Source organism: Pelophylax lessonae, assembly GCF_965119305.1.
Source record: "Pelophylax lessonae genome assembly, chromosome: 4".
NCBI lineage: Eukaryota > Metazoa > Chordata > Amphibia > Anura > Ranidae > Pelophylax > Pelophylax lessonae.
In genome coordinates this window covers 593834022-593856621 of record NC_138771.1, presented here as the reverse complement: position 1 = coordinate 593856621, position 22600 = coordinate 593834022, and the positions used below count along the sequence as shown (strand labels likewise).

The 22600-nt window shown below is 41.6% G+C and overlaps 1 protein-coding gene across 1 annotated transcript in view; it reads right to left on the bottom strand.

Annotated features, from left to right (window-relative positions):
• Nucleotides 1–1014: 1014 nt before the first annotated feature.
• LOC309553201 (intercellular adhesion molecule 1-like) overlaps nucleotides 1015–22600 on the bottom strand; it is a 78719-nt gene continuing 57133 nt past the window's right edge. Inside the window, exons 6-8 of the mRNA XM_082254147.1 lie at nucleotides 14609–14851; nucleotides 12573–12839; nucleotides 1015–1283 (exon numbers count right to left, since the gene is read on the bottom strand). Coding sequence (XP_082110273.1) covers nucleotides 1108–1283; nucleotides 12573–12839; nucleotides 14609–14851 — 686 coding nt within the window. The 3' untranslated portion in view covers nucleotides 1015–1107. The remainder of the gene's footprint in view (nucleotides 1284–12572; nucleotides 12840–14608; nucleotides 14852–22600) is intronic.

Genomic DNA, 22600 nt, shown 5'->3' with positions numbered 1-22600 from the left:
TGACAAGTCTAGAGATCAGAAAAAATAAATAAAACAGTAAAAATGGTGATTGATAAAAATGAACATGAATCTCGTCAGGGGTGCAGCTGTCCCATACCCCGTCCCAATGAGATGAACAACACAAACAGCAAAAATGGGATAGAAAGCGCTCCCCCAGACCAAGGACAAACCTTGCTTGAAGATTTGATGTATATAAGTCTCAGTTTATTGGAAACATCACAGTAGAAAAGATCCAACTAATAAAATGAGAGACGCTGGCCACCACGTGGAATGGCATGGGTAAATAAGCAATACCTTAGTGGGAACCAATTCCGGTGAGAGTGTGCTGTACAGGAGATGTCACCCCCTTAGCCTGGCACAGATGGAAGAGGACTCGACAAGAGGGATGCCGCATTGAAGAAGAAAGCCCGCAAGTGCCATCCTGCACTGGGGAGGCAAATTTGCAGGCACTTCTGTGTAGTCACCGGCAGTATCTCCAGAGAGCACCGGCGTCTCCTACTGTTGTAGTCCCGCAGCTGCGCCGGGAGATGATGTCACCGGGTAGACAGAGACCAGTAAAGGGGAATGCAGTGTCCACACTAAGCGGCAACGTTGTGTTAGTGAGGTGGCCAGCTATTAAGGAGGAGAGGAACGCCAAATGAGACTACATGTTTCGGGGGAACCCCCTTCTTCAGGTCTAAACTTTAGACCTGAAAAAGGGGGTTACCCGAAACATGTAGTCTCATTTGGCATTCCTCTCCTCCTTAATAGCTGCCCACTATTGCTTATTTACCCATGCCATTACACATGTCTCTCATTTTATTAGTTGGATCTTTTCTACTGTGATGTTTCCAATAAACTGAGACTTATGTACCTCAAATCTTCAGGCCCAAGAAAATGTTTACCTAGGGTCCAATCAATATTAAAGATGGCCCTGGATAGAGGACCTTCAATACATAAGGTGTACACCCACAGTGTTCATACATGGACATGTCACAAGCTTTTGACAAGATATGATGCTTTACATACATGACAATTGTTTTTCCAATGCTATGTATGGGGATCTGTGTTGGGCATCAGAGTTCAGCCTGACTACACATCCATAGAGTAAAAAAAGGATCCCAACACCTAGGCTGTGTTTAGATTTTCCATAGGAATATCCCTACTTCTAGAATTTGTTTCCACAGGATAAAACCCTTTTTTGTCTCTTTGACGTAAAAAGAAGTAGATGACTCCTATTATGAAAACAGCTACTAAAATTGCTCCTCCAACACCCACACCAGTGGTCAAACATGTGGTGTTATCTGTAAAGAAAACAGCAAAAAAAAAAAATAAGTTTCACATTTTTCCAAGTATAAAATGCACCCAAATTCTAAATGGCAAACCATAGTATATTTTACATTTTTAATTACTGATATATATTGTTTTATACATTGTCATACTTACGCTAATGATTAAAGATGAGTCCATGGTAAGTACATGCTTGAAATAAGTATTTATTGTTTACTAATTTTGGCCAGACTTTCTTGTGACACATCTTTCCTAGTCAGTAGTGTTAAACCGAATCCACCTGGTTTGGTAAACGTTACTAGGTGCCAAATCTGAGCTCCATTGAAGTCAATGGAAACTGAATGTATAAAAAACAGTAGAGGACATTTTCTATTCTAATATTATCAAACAATGGGCGGTTGGGCACTGGCCTGGGGGACATGGAACAAAGCAAAAAAAAAATATATAAAATAAATTCTGTTTGACAGGGAGGAGGGATTTTTTTAATGCTTAAATTGAAACAATAAAAATGGAAAACTCAATTTAATACCAACCTGGGAGATGCCCTGATCCTGCTGTGCAGTGACACACCTGTTCCATGTATATAATCTACTACAAGCAACATTGACATTTACGAATAAAAAGTGTGTTTAACCACCTGAATACTGAGACAATTCTGACATCTCTCGTATACATGTAAATATCAGCATTTCTTTGCCAGAACATTACCTCCAAACATTATATATTTTTTGAAGCAGAGGCCATAGAGAAAAAAATTATGGGTGTTACAATTTTTTTTTATGTCACACGGAATTTGCACAGTGTTTTTATAAAGTGCTTGGGTAAGTCTCGTGTTTTTTTTTTTTTTAACCACTTTAAGACTGGAAGATTTGACCCCCTTCCTGACCAGGCCCTATTTTGCGATTCGGCACTGCGTTATTTAACGGACAATGGCGCGGTCCTGCGACGCTGTACCCAAATAAAATTGACGTCCTTTTTTCCCCACAAATAGAGCTTTCTTTTGGTGGTATTTGATCACCGGTGCGATTTTTAATTTTTGCGCTATAAACACAAAATACAACAATTTAAAAAAATAAAAAAAAACAATATTTTTCACATTCTGCTATGTGACATTCCCAAAAAAAATGTAAAAATCAAAATTTTTTAACATTTTAGGCCAATTTGTTTTCTGCTACATATTTTTGATAAAAAAAATCGCAATAACTGTATTTTGATTGGTTTGCGCAAAATGTATCGTGTTTACTAACCACGATAAAGATTTATGTCATTTTTGCTGTTTTTTTTTTTTCACTAGTAATGGCAGCGATCTGCGATTTTTTGCGGGACTGCAACATTGCTGCAGACAGATCGTTTTTGACAATTTTGGGGGGACCAGTGACATAAATGCTATAAATATGCACTGTTACTGTAATAATGACACTGGCAGGGAAGAGGTTAACCTTATGGGTGATAAAAGGGTTAAATGTATGCCTCATGCTTACTGACATGTGGGGGGGGGGGGTTCTTTGACACAGACAGAGATCGCAGGTTCAGCTATGCTGAATCCTGTGATCTACTCCTGTCTGTCACTGAGAAGATCCGCCTGCTTTGTTTACATAAGCAAACGGGTCTTCTCACACTTTCCCTGATGATCGGGGAAGAGAGGCGGCGATCGGCACCTCTCCTCCTCTGGGCCGACTCCCGCTGTGTTAAGACTGAGCGAGCCTCCGGTGGCGCGCGTGCCGCCGATACCACTAGGAGTCCAGAAAGGTAGGTCTATGTCGCTGGACCCAGGGGAGCTGCAATGCTGCAGTAGGATTACTGTCGGCAGTCGGCAAGTGGTTAAATACCAAACATATTATACTCACCTCCTCTGTGCAGTTGGTTTTGAACAGGGCAGCCTGGATCCTCTTCTTCTCAAATCCCTCTTTCCTGCTCCTGGCCCCTCCCTCCTGTTGAGTGCCCCCACAGCAAGCGGCTTGCTATGGGGGCACCAGGGCCCAGCTGCAGGTCCTTGTGTCTATTCAGACACAGAGCTGCCGTTCGGCCCCACCCTCTCTCTCCTTATTGGCTAACTGACTTTGATTGACAGCCACAGGAGCCAATGGCACTGTGCCTGTGTCTCAACCAATAAGGAGAGAGAATCAAGGACCTCCGAGGGACTCGTGAACATTGCTAGAAAGAGATGGGGCTCAGGAAAGTATTAGGGGGTGCTGGGGAGGCTGCTACACCCAGAAGGTTTTTTATCTGAATGCATAGAATGGATTCAGATAAGAAACCTTCCTGACTTTACAACTCCTTTGAGTACTTTTCGCAAACTGACGTACCTGTACCATACTTCCCAACTTTTTTAGATGGGAATGAGGGACACCAATTAGCAAAAGTATGTAGGCATAAGACACCCCCCGGCCACGCCCTCTTAAAGAAGAATTGCACACAAAAAAACAAAAAACGATTGGTTAAACCCACAAGTGCTATTTTTTTTTTTTTTTAACCACTACTATTTCTTTATAATGGCTTTTGCAATTTACAAATGCAGCAATTTAGAAATTGGACGAAAAGTTTAGCACTGTAAAGTACGTTGTGATAGATAAGTAGTGCATTTTATATACAATTTCAAAGATCAGACCCAAAATATAGGACAAATGAGGAGGACAAAGGGACATTGTTCTGAATGAGGAACAGTCCCTCGAAATCAGGGACAGTTAAGGACTATGCCTGTACGTCGGCTTGAAGAAGTGGTTGTATCGGGATGATGCCTGCAGCTAGAGGCATCACCCCCCCCGGTACCATTTTTTTAGAGCCGGTGGTCGACCTTCTGATGTTACCAACCGATGCAGCTCAGCAGCCACTCGGCTGTTATCACAGCGAGCGGAAGGAGACATCCCCCCCTCCTGCCGCCTTCTGCCTTCCGCTTTTCTGCCTGGGTCTCCCGTCCAACCGGGAGATGCAAGCAACCAGCCGGGTGGTTAGAGTCCCGAACAAAGCCAGATTCTGCTTCGATTGGGTCTCCGCTCAAGTAACACGGAAATGACGTCACTTCCGGTCCATTTGGCTGCCAATGCCATTAATTTAAAAAAACTGACAGGATCTGTGAGTTAGGTCTGCTCATGGTGCTCAGTGTGTGATTCATCTGGTCTAGGGGAGTGTTTCACACTGGTCCAATAGGTAGGCATATTGGACAGTGGAGAAAACCTGACTATTGGGTACACAGGCTTTGAAACAACCCCAGTGATTGGCGCAGACTGATGTCTCGGTGCATTGTGGGGTGTGGTATAAAAACCAGGAGCAGGTCTTTAGCTGGTGAGCAGAGTCCTGGAAGGAGGGTGGCGGCTGCCTCCTCTTCTGCAGCAGTTGGTGTATGGCCACAGGCAGTCGGCCTGGTGAGCCAGAAGGAAGGAGCTAAACCCAGAGGTCCAGGAGAGCTGACTAGAGGGGTTGAGACACTGGAGAACTTGGAAAAACAGTATCGTGAGTACAGGGGATCGTGTCTAAGGGTCTGACCAGGAAGGGGGAGTAGAGTAGTCAGAGGTCGGGTGTCAGCTGGTGGAGTAAAAGGGGGTGCTAGGCGAGTACTCTGAAGATAGTGTGCAACCAAGTCTTTTGTTCAGAGACACGGTATCTACAATTCATCTAGTGGCAAGGTGAAAATAGCAGCCTGGCTGCATCTGCAGATAGAAGTCCTCAGAATTGTGAATAGTTCAATTTCCGGAGTATCCCACTCCTCCCTTCTCCCATCCCTATTTATAATAAAACAACAAAAACTACAACCCCTAGACTGTTAATTGACTGAGCTGGAAAAGTAAAGTGTTAAGTTCTGCATGCAGTTGCTAACTGTAACCCAGAGGGATCCGAAAAGTGAATAATTCAGCAGTCCTCTAGGGGGCAGTGCTACATGTTTATTGTTAAGTAGTCTTTCCCATTGTTCTATAGTTTTGTCTGTCTGATCATCTCTTGGAGATGAGATTAATCTGGTGACCACTTTAACTTGTTGCCAAATTATTGTGGGGCGTTATATGTTTGTTGATTAACTTACTGTTTAATTAATTTACTGTTGAAGGAGATTGTTAGCTGTTAATTATATTCTGTTTACAGTTTGTATTGTTAGGGTAATATGATAAGATGGGGAACATCCTCCTGTGGGGTATAAAGTATGTGTCTGAGTTTCAATAAACAGTCATTCTTTTGGATTTTACCCCACATCTTGCCGCCGGCAAAAGGCACTGTATGGCAGGAGGAAGCACCTAATCGGGGTGCCAAGCCGTTCCGTCACAGGGTTAATATTTACTTTAACTATTTGTCTGTAAATATACTGTGAGCAGGCAGTGGGTACAAGCACAGCAACGTACATGCAAGTTGCCGGCCTTCTTCCTGATTTGGGGAGCGCATGCATTCTCCCCCTGCCGACACGTGATGTGAGTGTACACACACATGCAGCAGATTTCAGCCAATGATTTCAGCTGCAACCTGCTGATCAGCTGTGTCCATTCAGACAGAGTTCTGTGTTTACAAAAACACAGAACTCTGTGCACAGTGAACAGCGATCTAGCTGTTTCTTCTCCCTGAAAAGCAGGGAGAAAAAACAGCCAGATCAGTAAGTAAAAGCAGCACACATTACATTTGCTCAGCACACAGTTAACCCCTTAAATGCCCCTAGATTTTAAACCCTTCCCACCCAGTGTCATTAGTACAGTGTTAGTGTACAGTATTATCGCTGTAATAGTGTCACTAGCGATGCCAGTGTCAGTTAGTGACTCTCCCAGCCAGTGTCTGTTTGTACCAGATTTTCCACCACCCTATCACAGTCCCACTATAAGTCACTGATCACTGCTATTACAGAACAGCATCTATTGCTACGTACATTCCAGTATATATACCATAGTTTATAGACACTATAACTTTCACAAAACCAATTAATATACACTTATTGGGATTTTTTTTTACCATGCAGCAGAATACATTTTGGCACATATTGATGAAGAATTTAGATTTCCTGACAGCCCCATGTCAGCCTACCGCTGGGTATGCTCCAACCATACCACCACCTGCAGGACTCAACTCATAAATTTGACTCTCTCCCTCAGGCCGGACCTTGTAGGACCAAGCAGCATCCCTTACCTGACTGCAAAAAAACTTGTGGCCGTCCACCTGTTGCTCCCCGGGTGCAGACCCCACAGAACAGGCCGTTAAATATTCTTTTTAAGCTCCACAGCAGCTTGGGGTTAAATACACCAGCTGCTTGTGGGCTATTGAAGTGTACTCCACTTTTGTTAAAATGTGCAATGATGATATTTACAATTCCCTTGAGTGATCTGTGTACACAGCAGAATATTATTATAATCTGTTACAGAGTCCTACCTTTTTGGTTCTGTCCTGAACAAAACTTTTTCATTGTCCTGCTTCTGGCATGACTGAGTTGATGAATTATCACCTAGTGAAATGTTGGAGCTCTGATCTGGGAAGCTGCAGTATGCCTTCCTTAGCAGTAGTTAACCCCTTAGAGGGTTATTTCCAAGCAACCTAATTCCTATTGCACTGAATTTGTTTATGTACTGCTTTATTAGTCTGCAGGGATGTAATTTTAAGTAGATGGTTAACTTTTAAACATCTTAGTTATCTTAAGTTACCAGATGACTTGCATAGCATTGTTACATGTTATATTATTATTTTTAATGTGGAGTTCTTCTTTAGACTTGCTCAGTATCCCTACTTGTTAGGGATTGATTTTTCCTGAGACAAGTCCTTGTGCAGCAAGCAGTAAATCCCCGTGCTGTTACTTCCTTGTATTTTTTGCTGCTGATTTGCTGCAGAGCCATAAGTGTCATCCCATCCTGGTAGCCAGTCATTGCAAGAAGGTAAGGGGCACTGTTCAGGTAAGAGATTTTCTTTCAGGTGTATGGTAAGCGAACTATGGGCTCTTGTCATTGAGTCCCTCAAGATTAAAATAAATACAAAAAATGTGCTGCGCCAGACGTGCACCAATAAACATAAATGATGTTAATATAATCAATATCTGAAGTCCATACAAACTGTGATTGTGCTCAAAATTCAATAAATGTGCATTAGTGTCCAAATCAGAAATGCAATCTGGTGAAAAGTGCACACCAATCTGTGAAATCCCTCCACCTGCTAGATTGGCCTCTCACCTCCAAAAAAGACCCAGACGGGCCAGCAAAAGCATGTACTGAGGATATCAGACTCCTGGAAAGACACTCCAGCCTCTCACCACCGGAGGTCTCAAGACACGGGACATGCGATGCAAAATATAAAAGGGAAAATATAGTGCTCTCCGTTTCAACAATCAGGCTTTATTGAGGAAAATAGAAGTTTACTCACATGTACAGGGCACTACACCGTGCCTGCTGTTATGGCAATAGTAATAGCGTGTGTCACTCGAGAGATGTTCGGCGTCAGTCACGCAAGCTCCGCCCCCCTATACGCGTTGCGACAAGCGTATGACTCCAACGTCTTCCTCGGTTTTGTATTTATTTTGATTTATTGTGGGATGTGAACACGATTGGTGTTTGCTGCCGGCTATATTTGTTTTATGCACAGTGATATTCAAGCACTTTTTCAGTACATTATTCACACATAGTGTTTTTACCTATTTTGAGTGTTATATCACATATTTGGTTTTGCGCTGATAGTTTTTTTTGTTATATTAGTCCCTCAAGATTGGCAAGCATCATGCACCAACTAAATTGGGCCTGTGCCACTCATGCCTAGGCAGGCAAACCCTGTATGTGGGCTATACACTCTAAAGGGGTGTTTCCACTTACCCTGTGTAAGGGTTACTGAGCAGTCTCCAAGTCTTTCCAGGCCAACAATCCTCTTCAGACTCTTCCAAAGAGAAGATAGGGATGAACATGACTGCAAGAATGCTGCCTTGTTCAAGCAACCAAGGATAAAGATGACGACACCTAACAGGTTGTCACATTCATTAAGCCTGAGGTCAATACACTCTAAAGGAATGTTTCCACTCACCCTGTGAAGAGGTTACCATGCAGTCTCCAAGACTTCCCAGGCAAACAATCCTCTTCAGACTCTTCCAAAGAGAAGATATGGATGAACATGACTGCAAGAGCGCTGCCTTGTTCAAGCAACCAAGGATAAAGATGATGACACGTAACAGGTTGTCACATTCATTAAGCCTGTGGTCAATACACTCTAAAATAGTATTTCCAATTACCCTGTGAAGGGGTTAGTGATTCTGGCAATGAACAGTCTCCAAGCCTTTCCAGGTAAGAAATCTTCTTCAGACTCTTCCAAAGAGAAGATAAGATTAAACATGACTGCAAGAATGCTGCCTTGTCCCAGTACCCAAGGATAAAGATGACAACACCTGTGTGGGGGTCCATCCACCCAGCGTGGCCTCGGCCACTCCTGTAGCTTGAGTGCACCCTCATTGCATCCCAGACGGGACGCCGGGTCGATCCCATATACGTATTGCATTTGCTACATGTTGTTTGTGTGTTATATAGAGCAGTTTTGTATTTCAATGCACCTTGTTTTACCTAGGCATGTACCTACTATTTCCACTGCATATTGCTGTACCATGTTTCTTTTGCCTTTAATAAAAAAACATTTAAAAAGAAAGATGACAACACCTAACAGGTTGTCACATTCATTAAGCATGTGGTCAATACACTCTAAAGGAGTCATTTCCACTCACCCTGTGAAAGGACAGGATCCAGGAAATTGGCACATGTCTCCTACCTTGCTCGTATAAGGTACGGGCTGTCCATCACTCTCAATAGGGAAACAGTGCAATATCATGACTGAAATGGACACTTGCCTTAATATTACGGAGATACTGTGCTTCCTTATGGATGAGGCACTGCACTGCTGCTTAATAGTCATCAAACATGTTTTTTGCCTGTCTTCTGCAGAAAAACAAATGCCAACCCCAAATAAAGACCAGCACTACCAAAGAAGGTAGGGGGCAATGCCCATCTGCTTCCTAGGTAAACAGCCCTTTACAGACTCTTCCAGAGAGAGGGATGCAAATAAACATGACTTAATGAATCTTGGATAAATGCTTAGTTCAACCAATCAATGATGAAGGTGACAAGGACCAAAAGGTTGTCACAATTCATAAATGTGGTCAAAATGCTCTAAATGAGTGTTTTGAACTCCCTTTGTGCAAAAGTCCTTTATTCTGGCAAGGTCTAGTTTTCCTTCCAAAACCAGCAACTGGTCTTAAGAGCTTTCTCAGGCCAACCAACCTTCTTCAGACTCTTCCAAAGAAATAAGATGCAGATCAGAATGACCTTTATCCACTTTAAGCACTCCTTTGTAAGGCTGGTGAGATGCCTTAGGACAAACGGAATGCAGTAGAAGTATTTTTCAAGTGCCTCTGAAGACCGCTTTGCAATTTCCCTATGGTGACTGAATTAGGGCTCATTCTAGAAGAATGGAACAAAAAGCATGTTTTCAAAGCAGATGTCAAAACTATGGGTTTGTGAAGAGAGAAGTGTCTAGTGTTTGGAGTCACCACTTTTGGTCGATGTGTCCCCTAATAGGATTGGCCAGTTACATTACTTTACCATTAGAAGATGATGTGGCCTTCAAGGAAGAACTCATCCACTGCATTTGTTCATAGAAGATGAAGCTTATAGTAAGTTGACAGCAAGGTTCTGTGATTGTGGACAGTCAGGCTTCCTGCCTCAAGATACATGCCTGAGTTGGCAGTTGGCAAATTAAAAACAGGGTCATCTGACCCCTGCACAGTCCTTCTGTAATTAGAAGCCCAACTAATCATGGTTCAAATTATGCCTTTCTCTGCTGATAGAGAACCTAGTGGTGGTAAGGTACTAAATTCATGCCTGGTGACAATCGGGACCATGGTCTCTCCTGTACTTGTGTTGAGTGGCTCAGTGGAGAAGATATTCTTTCCAGGGGTTTTTCTTTAATAATTGATATGCACCAAACTGTTTGTATCTCACAGACACCTAGTACAAATCTTCTCAGTTTCCCGTCAGTGGCACAAGGTCAAGTTCTCCATCCAGCCCTGGAGAAGCTCAAGTTAACAGCCTGGATTTTGAGAGGCGAAGGTTTGCGGATTTAGGTTGCTCTTGGAGAATAATAGATGCCCTCTGGAGAGCACGGAAGAGCAGCATGAACATAGTCTACAACAAAGTCTGGCACAAATTCCAAGAATATGCTAGTTCAGAAGTTTTCTCCAGGGAAGCAAGAGTTTGTCATGTGCTCGGTTTTCTTCAAAGAGGTCTCAATATGGGTGTGAGCGCAAGCACACTCAAAGAACACACCTCTTCCACATTGGTTCTTAATGGGACTCAGTGGACCTCTGATTCTTCAATTCTTAAGACCGTAGTAAAGTTAAGGCCTCCTAGAGCCCCCACATTTCTACAGGGAACCTCACAATAGTACTCAACTACCCGTCTGATCAAAAAATCCATCAAGGAGTTGTCGCTATGGGAATTGTCGTTAAAGACCTCTTGGAGGAATTCTGAGTTGGTGGCTCTAGGATATAAAGAACCCTATAAGTCCTGGCAGACAGAGTTATTCTGCTCCAGATGCTGGATTCTATTCCAAAAGTGGCCTCAAGTTTTCATCTAAGTCAAGAAACATCGCGTTGCCTACTTTTCATCTGGAAGATGGACAAAAAGTTAGTCCTTTGGATGTCGGGGAGACACTGAAAACATATATCCATGCTATCCCGATTTTCAGGTCATCAGATTGCTTGTTTGTGGTTCCCAGAGGTTCACGCAAGGGGGCCAGAGCTTTGAGCAGAGTGATTGCTTCTTGGATTTTGAAAGTGATATAAGGATAGAGGGTTGGTCCTTTTGTGAGGAATAAAAACGCAATCTACAAGAATCGTCTCAACCTCCTGGGCAGCCGCCTGTAGAGACTCGATTAAGTCAAAATGCAAGGCGGCAACGTGGCCATCCATAGAAACCTTTATTTCTTATTATCGCATAGATCAGTCATTTTTGACAACTGTTAATTTTGGTAAAATGGTTATCTCATGGCCTGAGGCCATAATTAACCCTTTTTTGATTCTGCATAATCCCTCCCTGGTTAACTAGTTAGTTCCCCATGGTAGGCTGACATGGAGCTTTCAGGATAACAGAAAATTGAAGATCAAATACTTACTGCAATTTTCAGCAAAGACCCCAACCAAGTGAGGAAATCGAGTTATGGAACACTGGCCTGAGGGAGGGTGTCAAATTTATGAGTTAGGTACTGCAGGTGGGGGTATTGGCGGAGCATACCCATTGGTAGGCTGACATGGAGCATGCAGGAAAGGAAAATTTGCCCTAAGTATTCGATATTCAATTTTTCCGTTTTTTTTTTTTATTTTTTTATTGGATTTGTTTTATAACAGAAATGAGAAAATATCGAAATTTTTTGTCTTTTTTTTCGTTTAAATTTGTTGCTATTGCCAAAAAATAAAGAAAAAATAGTGGTGATCAAATACCACCAAAATAAATCTTTATTTGTGTGAAAAGTTAATTTGGGTACAGATTTGCATGATCGCGCAATTGCCAGCTAAAGTAGCAGTCCTGAATAACAAAAATGCCCTGGTCAAGAAGGGGGAAACCCTCCAGAGGTCAAGTGGTTAAAAGAGAATTATACCCTGTGCAAAAAATAGTAAATTAACCCATTTTGAAAAAAAACTAAAATATGTACTTTTTTTAACTACAAAGCACTTTATCCATTAACAGTGGATCGCAAGAGTGATGCTCTGGCTCCTGCAACTCTTTTTCCAGCAACCTTCAGTTACAGAGCTGGAGGAAGTATCAAGGAGCTACAAATGTGGTGACATCTCTGCACTTGTTCTCCATTGTGAACTACAGTGCCTTTGCTGTGGTGGCAGATTTTTAACTTGTCATATTTTCATTCACTACTTCCTGTAAATGAATATCATTATTGAGCAGGCAGAGCCACAATTTAAAAGTTGACAGGATGCAATAGGAAGAAGAACCCCGCAACCCTGAAATAGGGAGGGGAATTTTGGGGGCTGTCTAGACTGACCATTTCTTTATGTTACTCCCTAAATATGGATGTACAATAAAACATGGTTTGATAGGTGGAGCTATCATTTAAATAGACAAGTTTGTACAGTCTCCCTCACTCATTACACATTAGGAAGGGGTTGAATAAAACTTTTTTTTTACCTCCATGGAGCCTTTGGATTTAGTGACCCCCACCTACAGAAGTCTGATCAGTCAGACACAATGAGGTTTATAGACAAGAGCTGGATCAGTATGTGTGTAATGCAATATCATATTTTACCATGAGGTGGTAAACTCTGTAGTCTAATAATAAAATCCCTTTTAATGCTTTGCAGTGTCACTTACCACTTTTAACTTCTAAATCCCATGGTGTGGATGATTGACCATGTTTGTTCTTGGCGAGACAGGTGTACATTCCGTTGTGGTACAATGATGCTTCTCTAATGGTGATGGATTTATTGTCTTTGGAAAAGTCCACCTGAGCATTAGGTGGGATTTTGTAGCTGTATGTAGGATGAGGCAGAGCATCTGAATGACAAGTTACATAGACAGAACCTCCTACATGAATTGGTGATGTTGTTGAAATATTCACTGTTGGTATTCCTGGTGGGTCTGAAAAACAAAAGATGATTAAAAAATTTTTTAGACCAAATTTAGATTTAAAAAACGTTTGCAAATATTTTGAGAAATACTCAGGCATTTAAAGTGAAACTGTGGACATCAACATATTTACTTATATTCTGCAGTGATTGATGCAGTGTGCGGTGTATGGTCTGAGCACTGACAGGCTGACCCCCCACCCCTTCAACCTCTGCAGCAACGCTGGCAGCACTCATACGTTTATTTACCAAAGACAACCTCTGGATATGACGTTGAGCATGTGCACTCAAATTCTTTGGTCGACCACATCGAGGCCTGTTCTGAGTAGAACCTGACCTGTTAAATGACTGTATGGTCTTGGCCACCGTACTGCAGCTCAGTTTCAGGGTCTTGCCAATCTTCTTATAGCCTATGCCACCTTTATGTAGAGCAACAATTCTTTTTTCAGATCCTCAGAGAGTTTTTTGCCATGAGGTGCCATGTTGAACTTCCAGTGACCAGTATAAGAGAGTGAGAGCGATAACACCACATTTACCACATCTACTGCCCATTCACAGCTGAGTCCTTGTAACACTAATGAGTCCCATAACACCGGAGAGGGAAAATGGCTAATTAGGCCCAATTTGGACATTGTCACTTAGGGGTGTACTCACTTTTGTTGCCAGTGGTTTAGACATTAATGGCTGTGTGTTGAGTTATTTTGAGGGGACAGCAAATTTACACTGTTATACCAGCTGTACACTCACTACTTTACATAGTAGCAAAGTGTCATTTCTTCAGTGTCATCACAAAAGATATAGATATAATAAAATATTTACAAAAATGTGAGGGGTGAACTTACTTTTGTGACACACTGTATATATATATATATATATATATATATATTTATTTATATATATATATATATATATATATATATATATATATATATATATATATATATATATATGCTGCTTGGGTGGTCTGCATTGACATTACCTGTTTCTTTGCCCTGCACAGGCAAGGCACATAGCTACTTTGAATCACTTATTGCCAAAAATCTCAGTTATTTGACTTCCATCTATTCTTATCTTGTTTAAACCGTAGTTTTATCAGCACAGTTGAAAAAGATAGTAGTAGCTCCCCCATGTTTTCTATACTTTTTTGTTATATTTTTTTGTTATAATTTTTATGCTTGTAATGGTGGTGATCAGTGACTTATAATGATAGTGCAGCGGGCAATCCCACACTAACTGATGCTGGGTGGGAACTTACTAATTATTATTATTATTATTAATATACAGGAATTTTAGAGCAGCGCTTTACAACATGAGGGCAGACAATTGACGCTGACATCACCAGTGACACTAATACGGTGATCAATGATAGTACTGCACACTGTCACTGTACTAATGACACTGGCTGGGAGGGGGGTTAACATCTCGGGGTAATCAAGGGGTTAAGTGTGTGCCTAACAAGTGTTCATGTGTGTATTATATGCTGCTTTTTACAAAAAAAAATCTATTTGTTCCTTTAAGGAAGGATCATTCCCTCTGTACAGAGCCCTGTGTTGTTTGCCAACACAGGGCTCTGGGCTGTGATGAGATAAAGGGGATCTGCAGGTCTCAGCCTGACAAATCCCACTGAGCCCAATTACAGTGGGAGTCATGAGGGGGGAGGGGGGGGGCAGAAACTGGAAGAAGGCCTGTAGGAGACTCCTATCCATATCACAATACTGGCAGACGGTCCTAAAGTGGTAAAAAAATACAATCCTAATTCATTGATTGTTGATGTATACATACATTGTACTGTAACCTCCACAGATTTCATCACAGTTCCTATAGGATTTGATGCTTGGCATGTATACAGTCCAGACATGTTTCTTTCTGCAGTAAAGGATCTTGAAGATTGCCATGAAAAGTCGTTAAAGACACACTCTTCTTCAGGAGTTGGGTTCCCTTCAGACCTACAGCCAAAGATCGTTTCCTGTCCCTCTACCCAGACAATAGAGTCCGGGCAGGAACTGTCACTGAACTCTGGTGGATCTGTGACAAGAAAAAAACAAAGAAGAGCCATTATACAGTACTTTAACATTCTCATATAATCTAGCAAGACCCATGTGGATTATGCAGAATTTACACTATATTGACACGTGACCATCACACCTATTGTGTTAAACATCCCATTCCAAAAACCATAGTCATTATTATGTCATTGATAATAAAGTCATTATTACCAATCCATCCTTTTAAGGAAAGGCTTTCTAAAAGATTTTGGGGTGCATCTGTACGTATGCCCCTTCAGTAAAAAGACTTTTTGTAAGAATAGGCACTAATTTCAGACAAAATTACTTGCCTTACAAGCCTTCCAATAAATCTTATAGATGTTCAATACAGTTGAGGGCAGGGCTTTATGCAGGCCATTCATATTCTTCCACACTAAACTTATCAAACCAAATCTTTATGAAGCTGGATTTATGCACAGGGGCACAGTCATGGTGGAAAGAAGAGTCCCTTCCCCAAACTACTAGGTTGGAAGTGTAAAATTGTCCAAAATTTTCCTTAGTGATAACATTATAATTTATTGAAAACACCCGACCCAATCATTTGTTTTTGGTCATGTTTTTGGCCATGAAGTTGGTAAGATGGTCAGGTGTCCACAAACATTTGGCCATGAAGTTGATGTGATTGGTTAGGTGTCCACAAACATTTGGCCATGAAGTTGATGTGATTGGTTAGGTGTCCACAAACATTTGGCCATGAAGTTGGTGTGATGGTTAGGTGTCCACAAACATTTGGCCATGAAGTTGATGTGATTGGGTAGATGTCCACAAACATTTGGCCATGAAGTTGATGTGATTGGTTAGGTGTCCATAAACATTTGGCCATGAAGTTGATGTGATGGTTAGGTGTCCACAAACATTTGGCCATGAAGTTGATGTGATGGTTAGGTGTCCACAAACATTTGGCTATGAAGTTGATATGATGGTTAGGTGTCCACAAACATTTGGCCATGAAGTTGATGTGATGGTTAGGTGTCCACAAACATTTGGCTATGAAGTTGATGTGATGGTTAGGTGTCCACAAACATTTGGCCATGAAGTTGGTGTGATGGTTAGGTGTCCACAAACATTTGGCCATGAAGTTGGTGTGATGGTTAGGTGTCCACAAACATTTGGCCATGAAGTTGGTGTGATGGTTAGGTGTCCACAAACATTTGGCCATGAAGTTGATGTGATGGTTAGGCGTCCACAAACATTTGGCCATGAAGTTGATGTGATGGTTAGGTGTCCACAAACATTTGGCCATGAAGTTGGTGTGATGGTTAGGTGTCCACAAACATTTGGCCATGAAGTTGGTGTGATGGTTAGGTGTCCACAAACATTTGGCCATGAAGTCGGTGTGATGGTTAGGTGTCCACAAACATTTGGCCATGAAGTCGTTGTGATGGTTAGGTGTCCACAAACATTTGGCCATGAAGTTTATATGATGGTTAGGTGTCCACAAACTTTTGGCTATGAAGTTGATATGATGGTTAGGTGTCCACAAACATTTGGCCATGAAGTTTATATGATGGTTAGGTGTCCACAAACATTTGGCTATGAAGTTGATATGATGGTTAGGTGTCCACAAACATTTGGCCATGAAGTCGATGTGATGGTTAGGTGTCCACAAACATTTGGCCATGAAGTTGATATGATAATTAGGTGTCCACAAAAATTTGGCCATGAAGTTGATATGATAATTAGGTGTCCACAAAAATTTGGCCATGAAGTTGATGTGATTGGTTAGGTGTCCACAAACATTTGGCCATGAAGTTGATGTGATTGGTTAGGTGTCCACAAACATTTGGCCATGAAGTTGATGTGATTGGTTAGGTGTCCACAAACATTTGGCCATGAAGTTGGTGTGATGGTTAGGTGTCCACAAACATTTGGCCATGAAGTTGGTGTGATGGTTAGGTGTCCACAAACATTTGGCCATGAAGTTGATATGATAATTAGGTGTCCACAAACATTTGGCCATGAAGTTGGTGTGATGGTTAGGTGTCCACAAACATTTGGCCATGAAGTTGGTGTGATGGTTAGGTGTCCACAAACATTTGGCCATGAAGTTTATATGATGGTTAGGTGTCCACAAACATTTGGCTATGAAGTTGATATGATGGTTAGGTGTCCACAAACATTTGGCCATGAAGTTGATGTGATGGTTAGGTGTCCACAAACATTTGGCCATGAAGTTGGTGTGATGGTTAGGTGTCCACAAACATTTGGCCATGAAGTTTATATGATGGTTAGGTGTCCACAAACATTTGGCCATGAAGTTGGTGTGATGATTAGGTGTCCACAAACATTTGGCCATGAAGTTGGTGTGATGATTAGGTGTCCACAAACATTTGGCCATGAAGTTGATGTGATGGTTAGGTGTCCACAAACATTTGGCCATGAAGTTGATGTGATGGTTAGGTGTCCACAAACATTTGGCCATGAAGTTGGTGTGATGGTTAGGTGTCCACAAACATTTGGCCATGAAGTTGGTGTGATGGTTAGGTGTCCACAAACATTTGGCCATGAAGTTGGTGTGATGGTTAGGTGTCCACAAACATTTGGCCATGAAGTTGATATGATAATTAGGTGTCCACAAACATTTGGCCATGAAGTTGGTGTGATGGTTAGGTGTCCACAAACATTTGGCCATGAAGTTGGTGTGATGGTTAGGTGTCCACAAACATTTGGCCATGAAGTTTATATGATGGTTAGGTGTCCACAAACATTTGGCTATGAAGTTGATATGATGGTTAGGTGTCCACAAACATTTGGCCATGAAGTTGATGTGATTGGTTAGGTGTCCACAAACATTTGGCTATGAAGTTGGTGTGATGGTTAGGTGTCCACAAACATTTGGCCATGAAGTTGGTGTGATGATTAGGTGTCCACAAACATTTGGCCATGAAGTTGATGTGATTGGTTAGGTGTCCACAAACATTTGGCCATGAAGTTTATGTGATGGTTAGGTGTCCACAAACATTTGGCCATGAAGTTGGTGTGATGGTTAGGTGTCCACAAACATTTGGCCATGTAGTTGGTGTGATGGTTAGGTGTCCACAAACATTTGGCCATGAAGTCGGTGTGATGGTTAGGTGTCCACAAACATTTGGCCATGAAGTCGGTGTGATGGTTAGGTGTCCACAAACATTTGGCCATAAAGTTTATATGATGGTTAGGTGTCCACAAACATTTGGCTATGAAGTTGATATGATGGTTAGGTGTCCACAAACATTTGGCCATATAGTTTATATGATGGTTAGGTGTCCACAAACATTTGGCCATGAAGTTGATATGATAATTAGGTGTCCACAAAAATTTGGCCATGAAGTTGATATGATAATTAGGTGTCCACAAAAATTTGGCCATGAAGTTGATGTGATTGGTTAGGTGTCCACAAACATTTGGCCATGAAGTTGATGTGATTGGTTAGGTGTCCACAAACATTTGGCCATGAAGTTGATGTGATTGGTTAGGTGTCCACAAACATTTGGCCATGAAGTCGGTGTGATGGTTAGGTGTCCACAAACATTTGGCCATGAAGTCGGTGTGATGGTTAGGTGTCCACAAACATTTGGCCATGAAGTTTATATGATGGTTAGGTGTCCACAAACATTTGACTATGAAGTTGATATGATGGTTAGGTGTCCACAAACATTTGGCCATGAAGTCGATGTGATGGTTAGGTGTCCACAAACATTTGGCCATGAAGTTGATATGATAATTAGGTGTCCGCAAAAATTTGGCCATGAAGTTGATATGATAATTAGGTGTCCACAAAAATTTGGCCATGAAGTTGATGTGATTGGTTAGGTGTCCACAAACATTTGGCCATGAAGTTGATGTGATTGGTTAGGTGTCCACAAACATTTGGCCATGAAGTTGATGTGATTGGTTAGGTGTCCACAAACATTTGGCCATGAAGTTGGTGTGATGGTTAGGTGTCCACAAACATTTGGCCATGAAGTTGGTGTGATGGTTAGGTGTCCACAAACATTTGGCCATGAAGTTGATATGATAATTAGGTGTCCACAAACATTTGGCCATGAAGTTGGTGTGATGGTTAGGTGTCCACAAACATTTGGCCATGAAGTTGGTGTGATGGTTAGGTGTCCACAAACATTTGGCCATGAAGTTTATATGATGGTTAGGTGTCCACAAACATTTGGCTATGAAGTTGATATGATGGTTAGGTGTCCACAAACATTTGGCCATGAAGTTGATGTGATGGTTAGGTGTCCACAAACATTTGGCCATGAAGTTGGTGTGATGGTTAGGTGTCCACAAACATTTGGCCATGAAGTTGGTGTGATGATTAGGTGTCCACAAACATTTGGCCATGAAGTTGGTGTGATGGTTAGGTGTCCACAAACATTTGGCCATGAAGTTGATGTGATGGTTAGGTGTCCACAAACCTTTGGCCATGAAGTTGATGTGATGGTTAGGTGTCCACAAACATTTGGCCATGAAGTTGGTGTGATGGTTAGGTGTCCACAAACATTTGGCCATGAAGTTGGTGTGATGGTTAGGTGTCCACAAACATTTGGCCATGAAGTTGGTGTGATGGTTAGGTGTCCACAAACATTTGGCCATGAAGTCAATGTGATGGTTAGGTGTCCACAAACATTTGGCCATGAAGTTTATATGATGGTTAGGTGTCCACAAACATTTGGCTATGAAGTTGATATGATGGTTAGGTGTCCACAAACATTTGGCCATGAAGTCGATGTGATGATTAGGTGTCCACAAACATTTGGCCATGAAGTTGATATGATAATTAGGTGTCCACAAAAATTTGGCCATGAAGTTGATGTGATTGGTTAGGTGTCCACAAACATTTGGCCATGAAGTTGATGTGATTGGTTAGGTGTCCACAAACATTTGGCCATGAAGTTGATGTGATTGGTTAGGTGTCCACAAACATTTGGCCATGAAGTTGATGTGATTGGTTAGGTGTCCACAAACATTTGGCTATGAAGTTGGTGTGATGGTTAGGTGTCCACAAACATTTGGCCATGAAGTTGGTGTGATGGTTAGGTGTCCACAAACATTTGGCCATGAAGTTGATATGATAATTAGGTGTCCACAAACATTTGGCCATGAAGTTGGTGTGATGGTTAGGTGTCCACAAACATTTGGCCATGAAGTTGGTGTGATGGTTAGGTGTCCACAAACATTTGGCCATGAAGTTTATATGATGGTTAGGTGTCCACAAACATTTGTCTATGAAGTTGATATGATGGTTAGGTGTCCACAAACATTTGGCCATGAAGTTGGCGTGATGGTTAGGTGTCCACAAACATTTGGCCATGAAGTTGATGTGATGGTTAGGTGTCCACAAACATTTGGCCATGAAGTTGATGTGATGGTTAGGTGTCCACAAACATTTGGCCATGAAGTTGGTGTGATGGTTAGGTGTCCACAAACATTTGGCCATGAAGTTGGTGTGATGGTTAGGTGTCCACAAACATTTGGCCATGAAGTCGGTGTGATGGTTAGGTGTCCACAAACATTTGGCCATGAAGTTCGTGTGATGGTTAGGTGTCCACAAACATTTGGCCATGAAGTTGGTGTGATGGTTAGGTGTCCACAAACATTTGGCCATGAAGTTGATATGATGGTTAGGTGTCCACAAACATTTGGCTATGAAGTTGATATGATGGTTAGGTGTCCACAAACATTTGGCCATGAAGTTTATATGATGGTTAGGTGTCCACAAACATTTGGCTATGAAGTTGATATGATGGTTAGGTGTCCACAAACATTTGGCCATGAAGTCGATGTGATGGTTAGGTGTCCACAAACATTTGGCCATGAAGTTGATGTGATGGTTAGGTGTCCACAAACATTTGGCCATGAAGTTGGTGTGATGGTTAGGTGTCCACAAACATTTGGCCATGAAGTTGGTGTGATGGTTAGGTGTCCACAAACATTTGGCCATGAAGTCGGTGTGATGGTTAGGTGTCCACAAACATTTGGCCATGAAGTTGGTGTGATGGTTAGGTGTCCACAAACATTTGGCCATGAAGTCGGTGTGATGGTTAGGTGTCCACAAACATTTGGCCATGAAGTTTATATGATGGTTAGGTGTCCACAAACATTTGGCTATGAAGTTGATATGATGGTTAGGTGTCCACAAACATTTGGCCATGAAGTTTATATGATGGTTAGGTGTCCACAAACATTTGGCTATGAAGTTGATATGATGGTTAGGTGTCCACAAACATTTGGCCATGAAGTCGATGTGATGGTTAGGTGTCCACAAACATTTGGCCATGAAGTTGATATGATAATTAGGTGTCCACAAAAATTTGGCCATGAAGTTGATATAATAATTAGGTGTCCACAAAAATTTGGCCATGAAGTTGATGTGATTGGTTAGGTGTCCACAAACATTTGGCCATGAAGTTGATGTGATTGGTTAGGTGTCCACCAACATTTGGCTATGAAGTTGGTGTGATGGTTAGGTGTCCACAAACATTTGGCCATGAAGTTGGTGTGATGGTTAGGTGTCCACAAACATTTGGCCATGAAGTTGATATGATAATTAGGTGTCCACAAACATTTGGCCATGAAGTTGGTGTGATGGTTAGGTGTCCACAAACATTTGGCCATGAAGTTGGTGTGATGGTTAGGTGTCCACAAACATTTGGCCATGAAGTTTATATGATGGTTAGGTGTCCACAAACATTTGGCTATGAAGTTGATATGATGGTTAGGTGTCCACAAACATTTGGCCATGAAGTTGGTGTGATGGTTAGGTGTCCACAAACATTTGGCTATGAAGTTGATATGATGGTTAGGTGTCCACAAACATTTTGCCATGAAGTTGATGTGATGGTTAGGTGTGCACAAACATTTGGCCATGAAGTTGATATGATAATTAGGTGTCCACAAAAATTTGGCCATGAAGTTGGTGTTATTGTTAGGTGTCCCCAAACATTTGGCCATGAAGTTGATATGATGGTTAGGTGTCCACAAACATTTGGCTATGAAGTTGATATGATGGTTAGGTGTCCACAAACATTTGGCTATGAGGTTGATATGATGGTTAGGTGTCCACAAACATTTGGCCATGAAGTTGATGTGATGGTTAGGTGTCCACAAACATTTGGCCATGAAGTTGATATGATAATTAGGTGTCCACAAAAATTGGGCCATGAAGTTGGTGTGATGGTTAGGTGTCCACAAACATTTGGCCATGAAGTTGGTGTGATGGTTAGGTGTCCACAAACATTTGGCCATGAAGTTGATATGATGGTTAGGTGTCCACAAACATTTGGCCATGAAGTTGATATGATGGTTAGGTGTCCACAAACATTTGGCTATGAAGTTGATATGATGGTTAGGTGTCCACAAATGTTTGGCCATGAAGTTGATGTGATGGTTAGGTGTCCACAAACATTTGGCCATGAAGTTGGTGTGATTGTCAGGTGTCTACAAACTTTTGGCCAAGAAATTGGTGTGATGGTAAGGTGTCTAAAAAAATTTGGCCATGAAGTTGATGTGATAGTCAAGTATCTACAAACTTTTTGCCATATAGCATATGATAAAATGTAATCTTTAAAGGTCCAAAATAGTTAATGCTACATAGTTACATACAATTTAATGTTAGTGTTCTATACTGAGCCATGCTTGTCTAATTTATATTTGTGCCATTACAGACTCTGAAATAGCTGGGCAAGGATCCATCTCTTGTTTTTTTTCTTTTTTTTTTTTTGGCACCCTAATGCACCTCTACAAGACACCT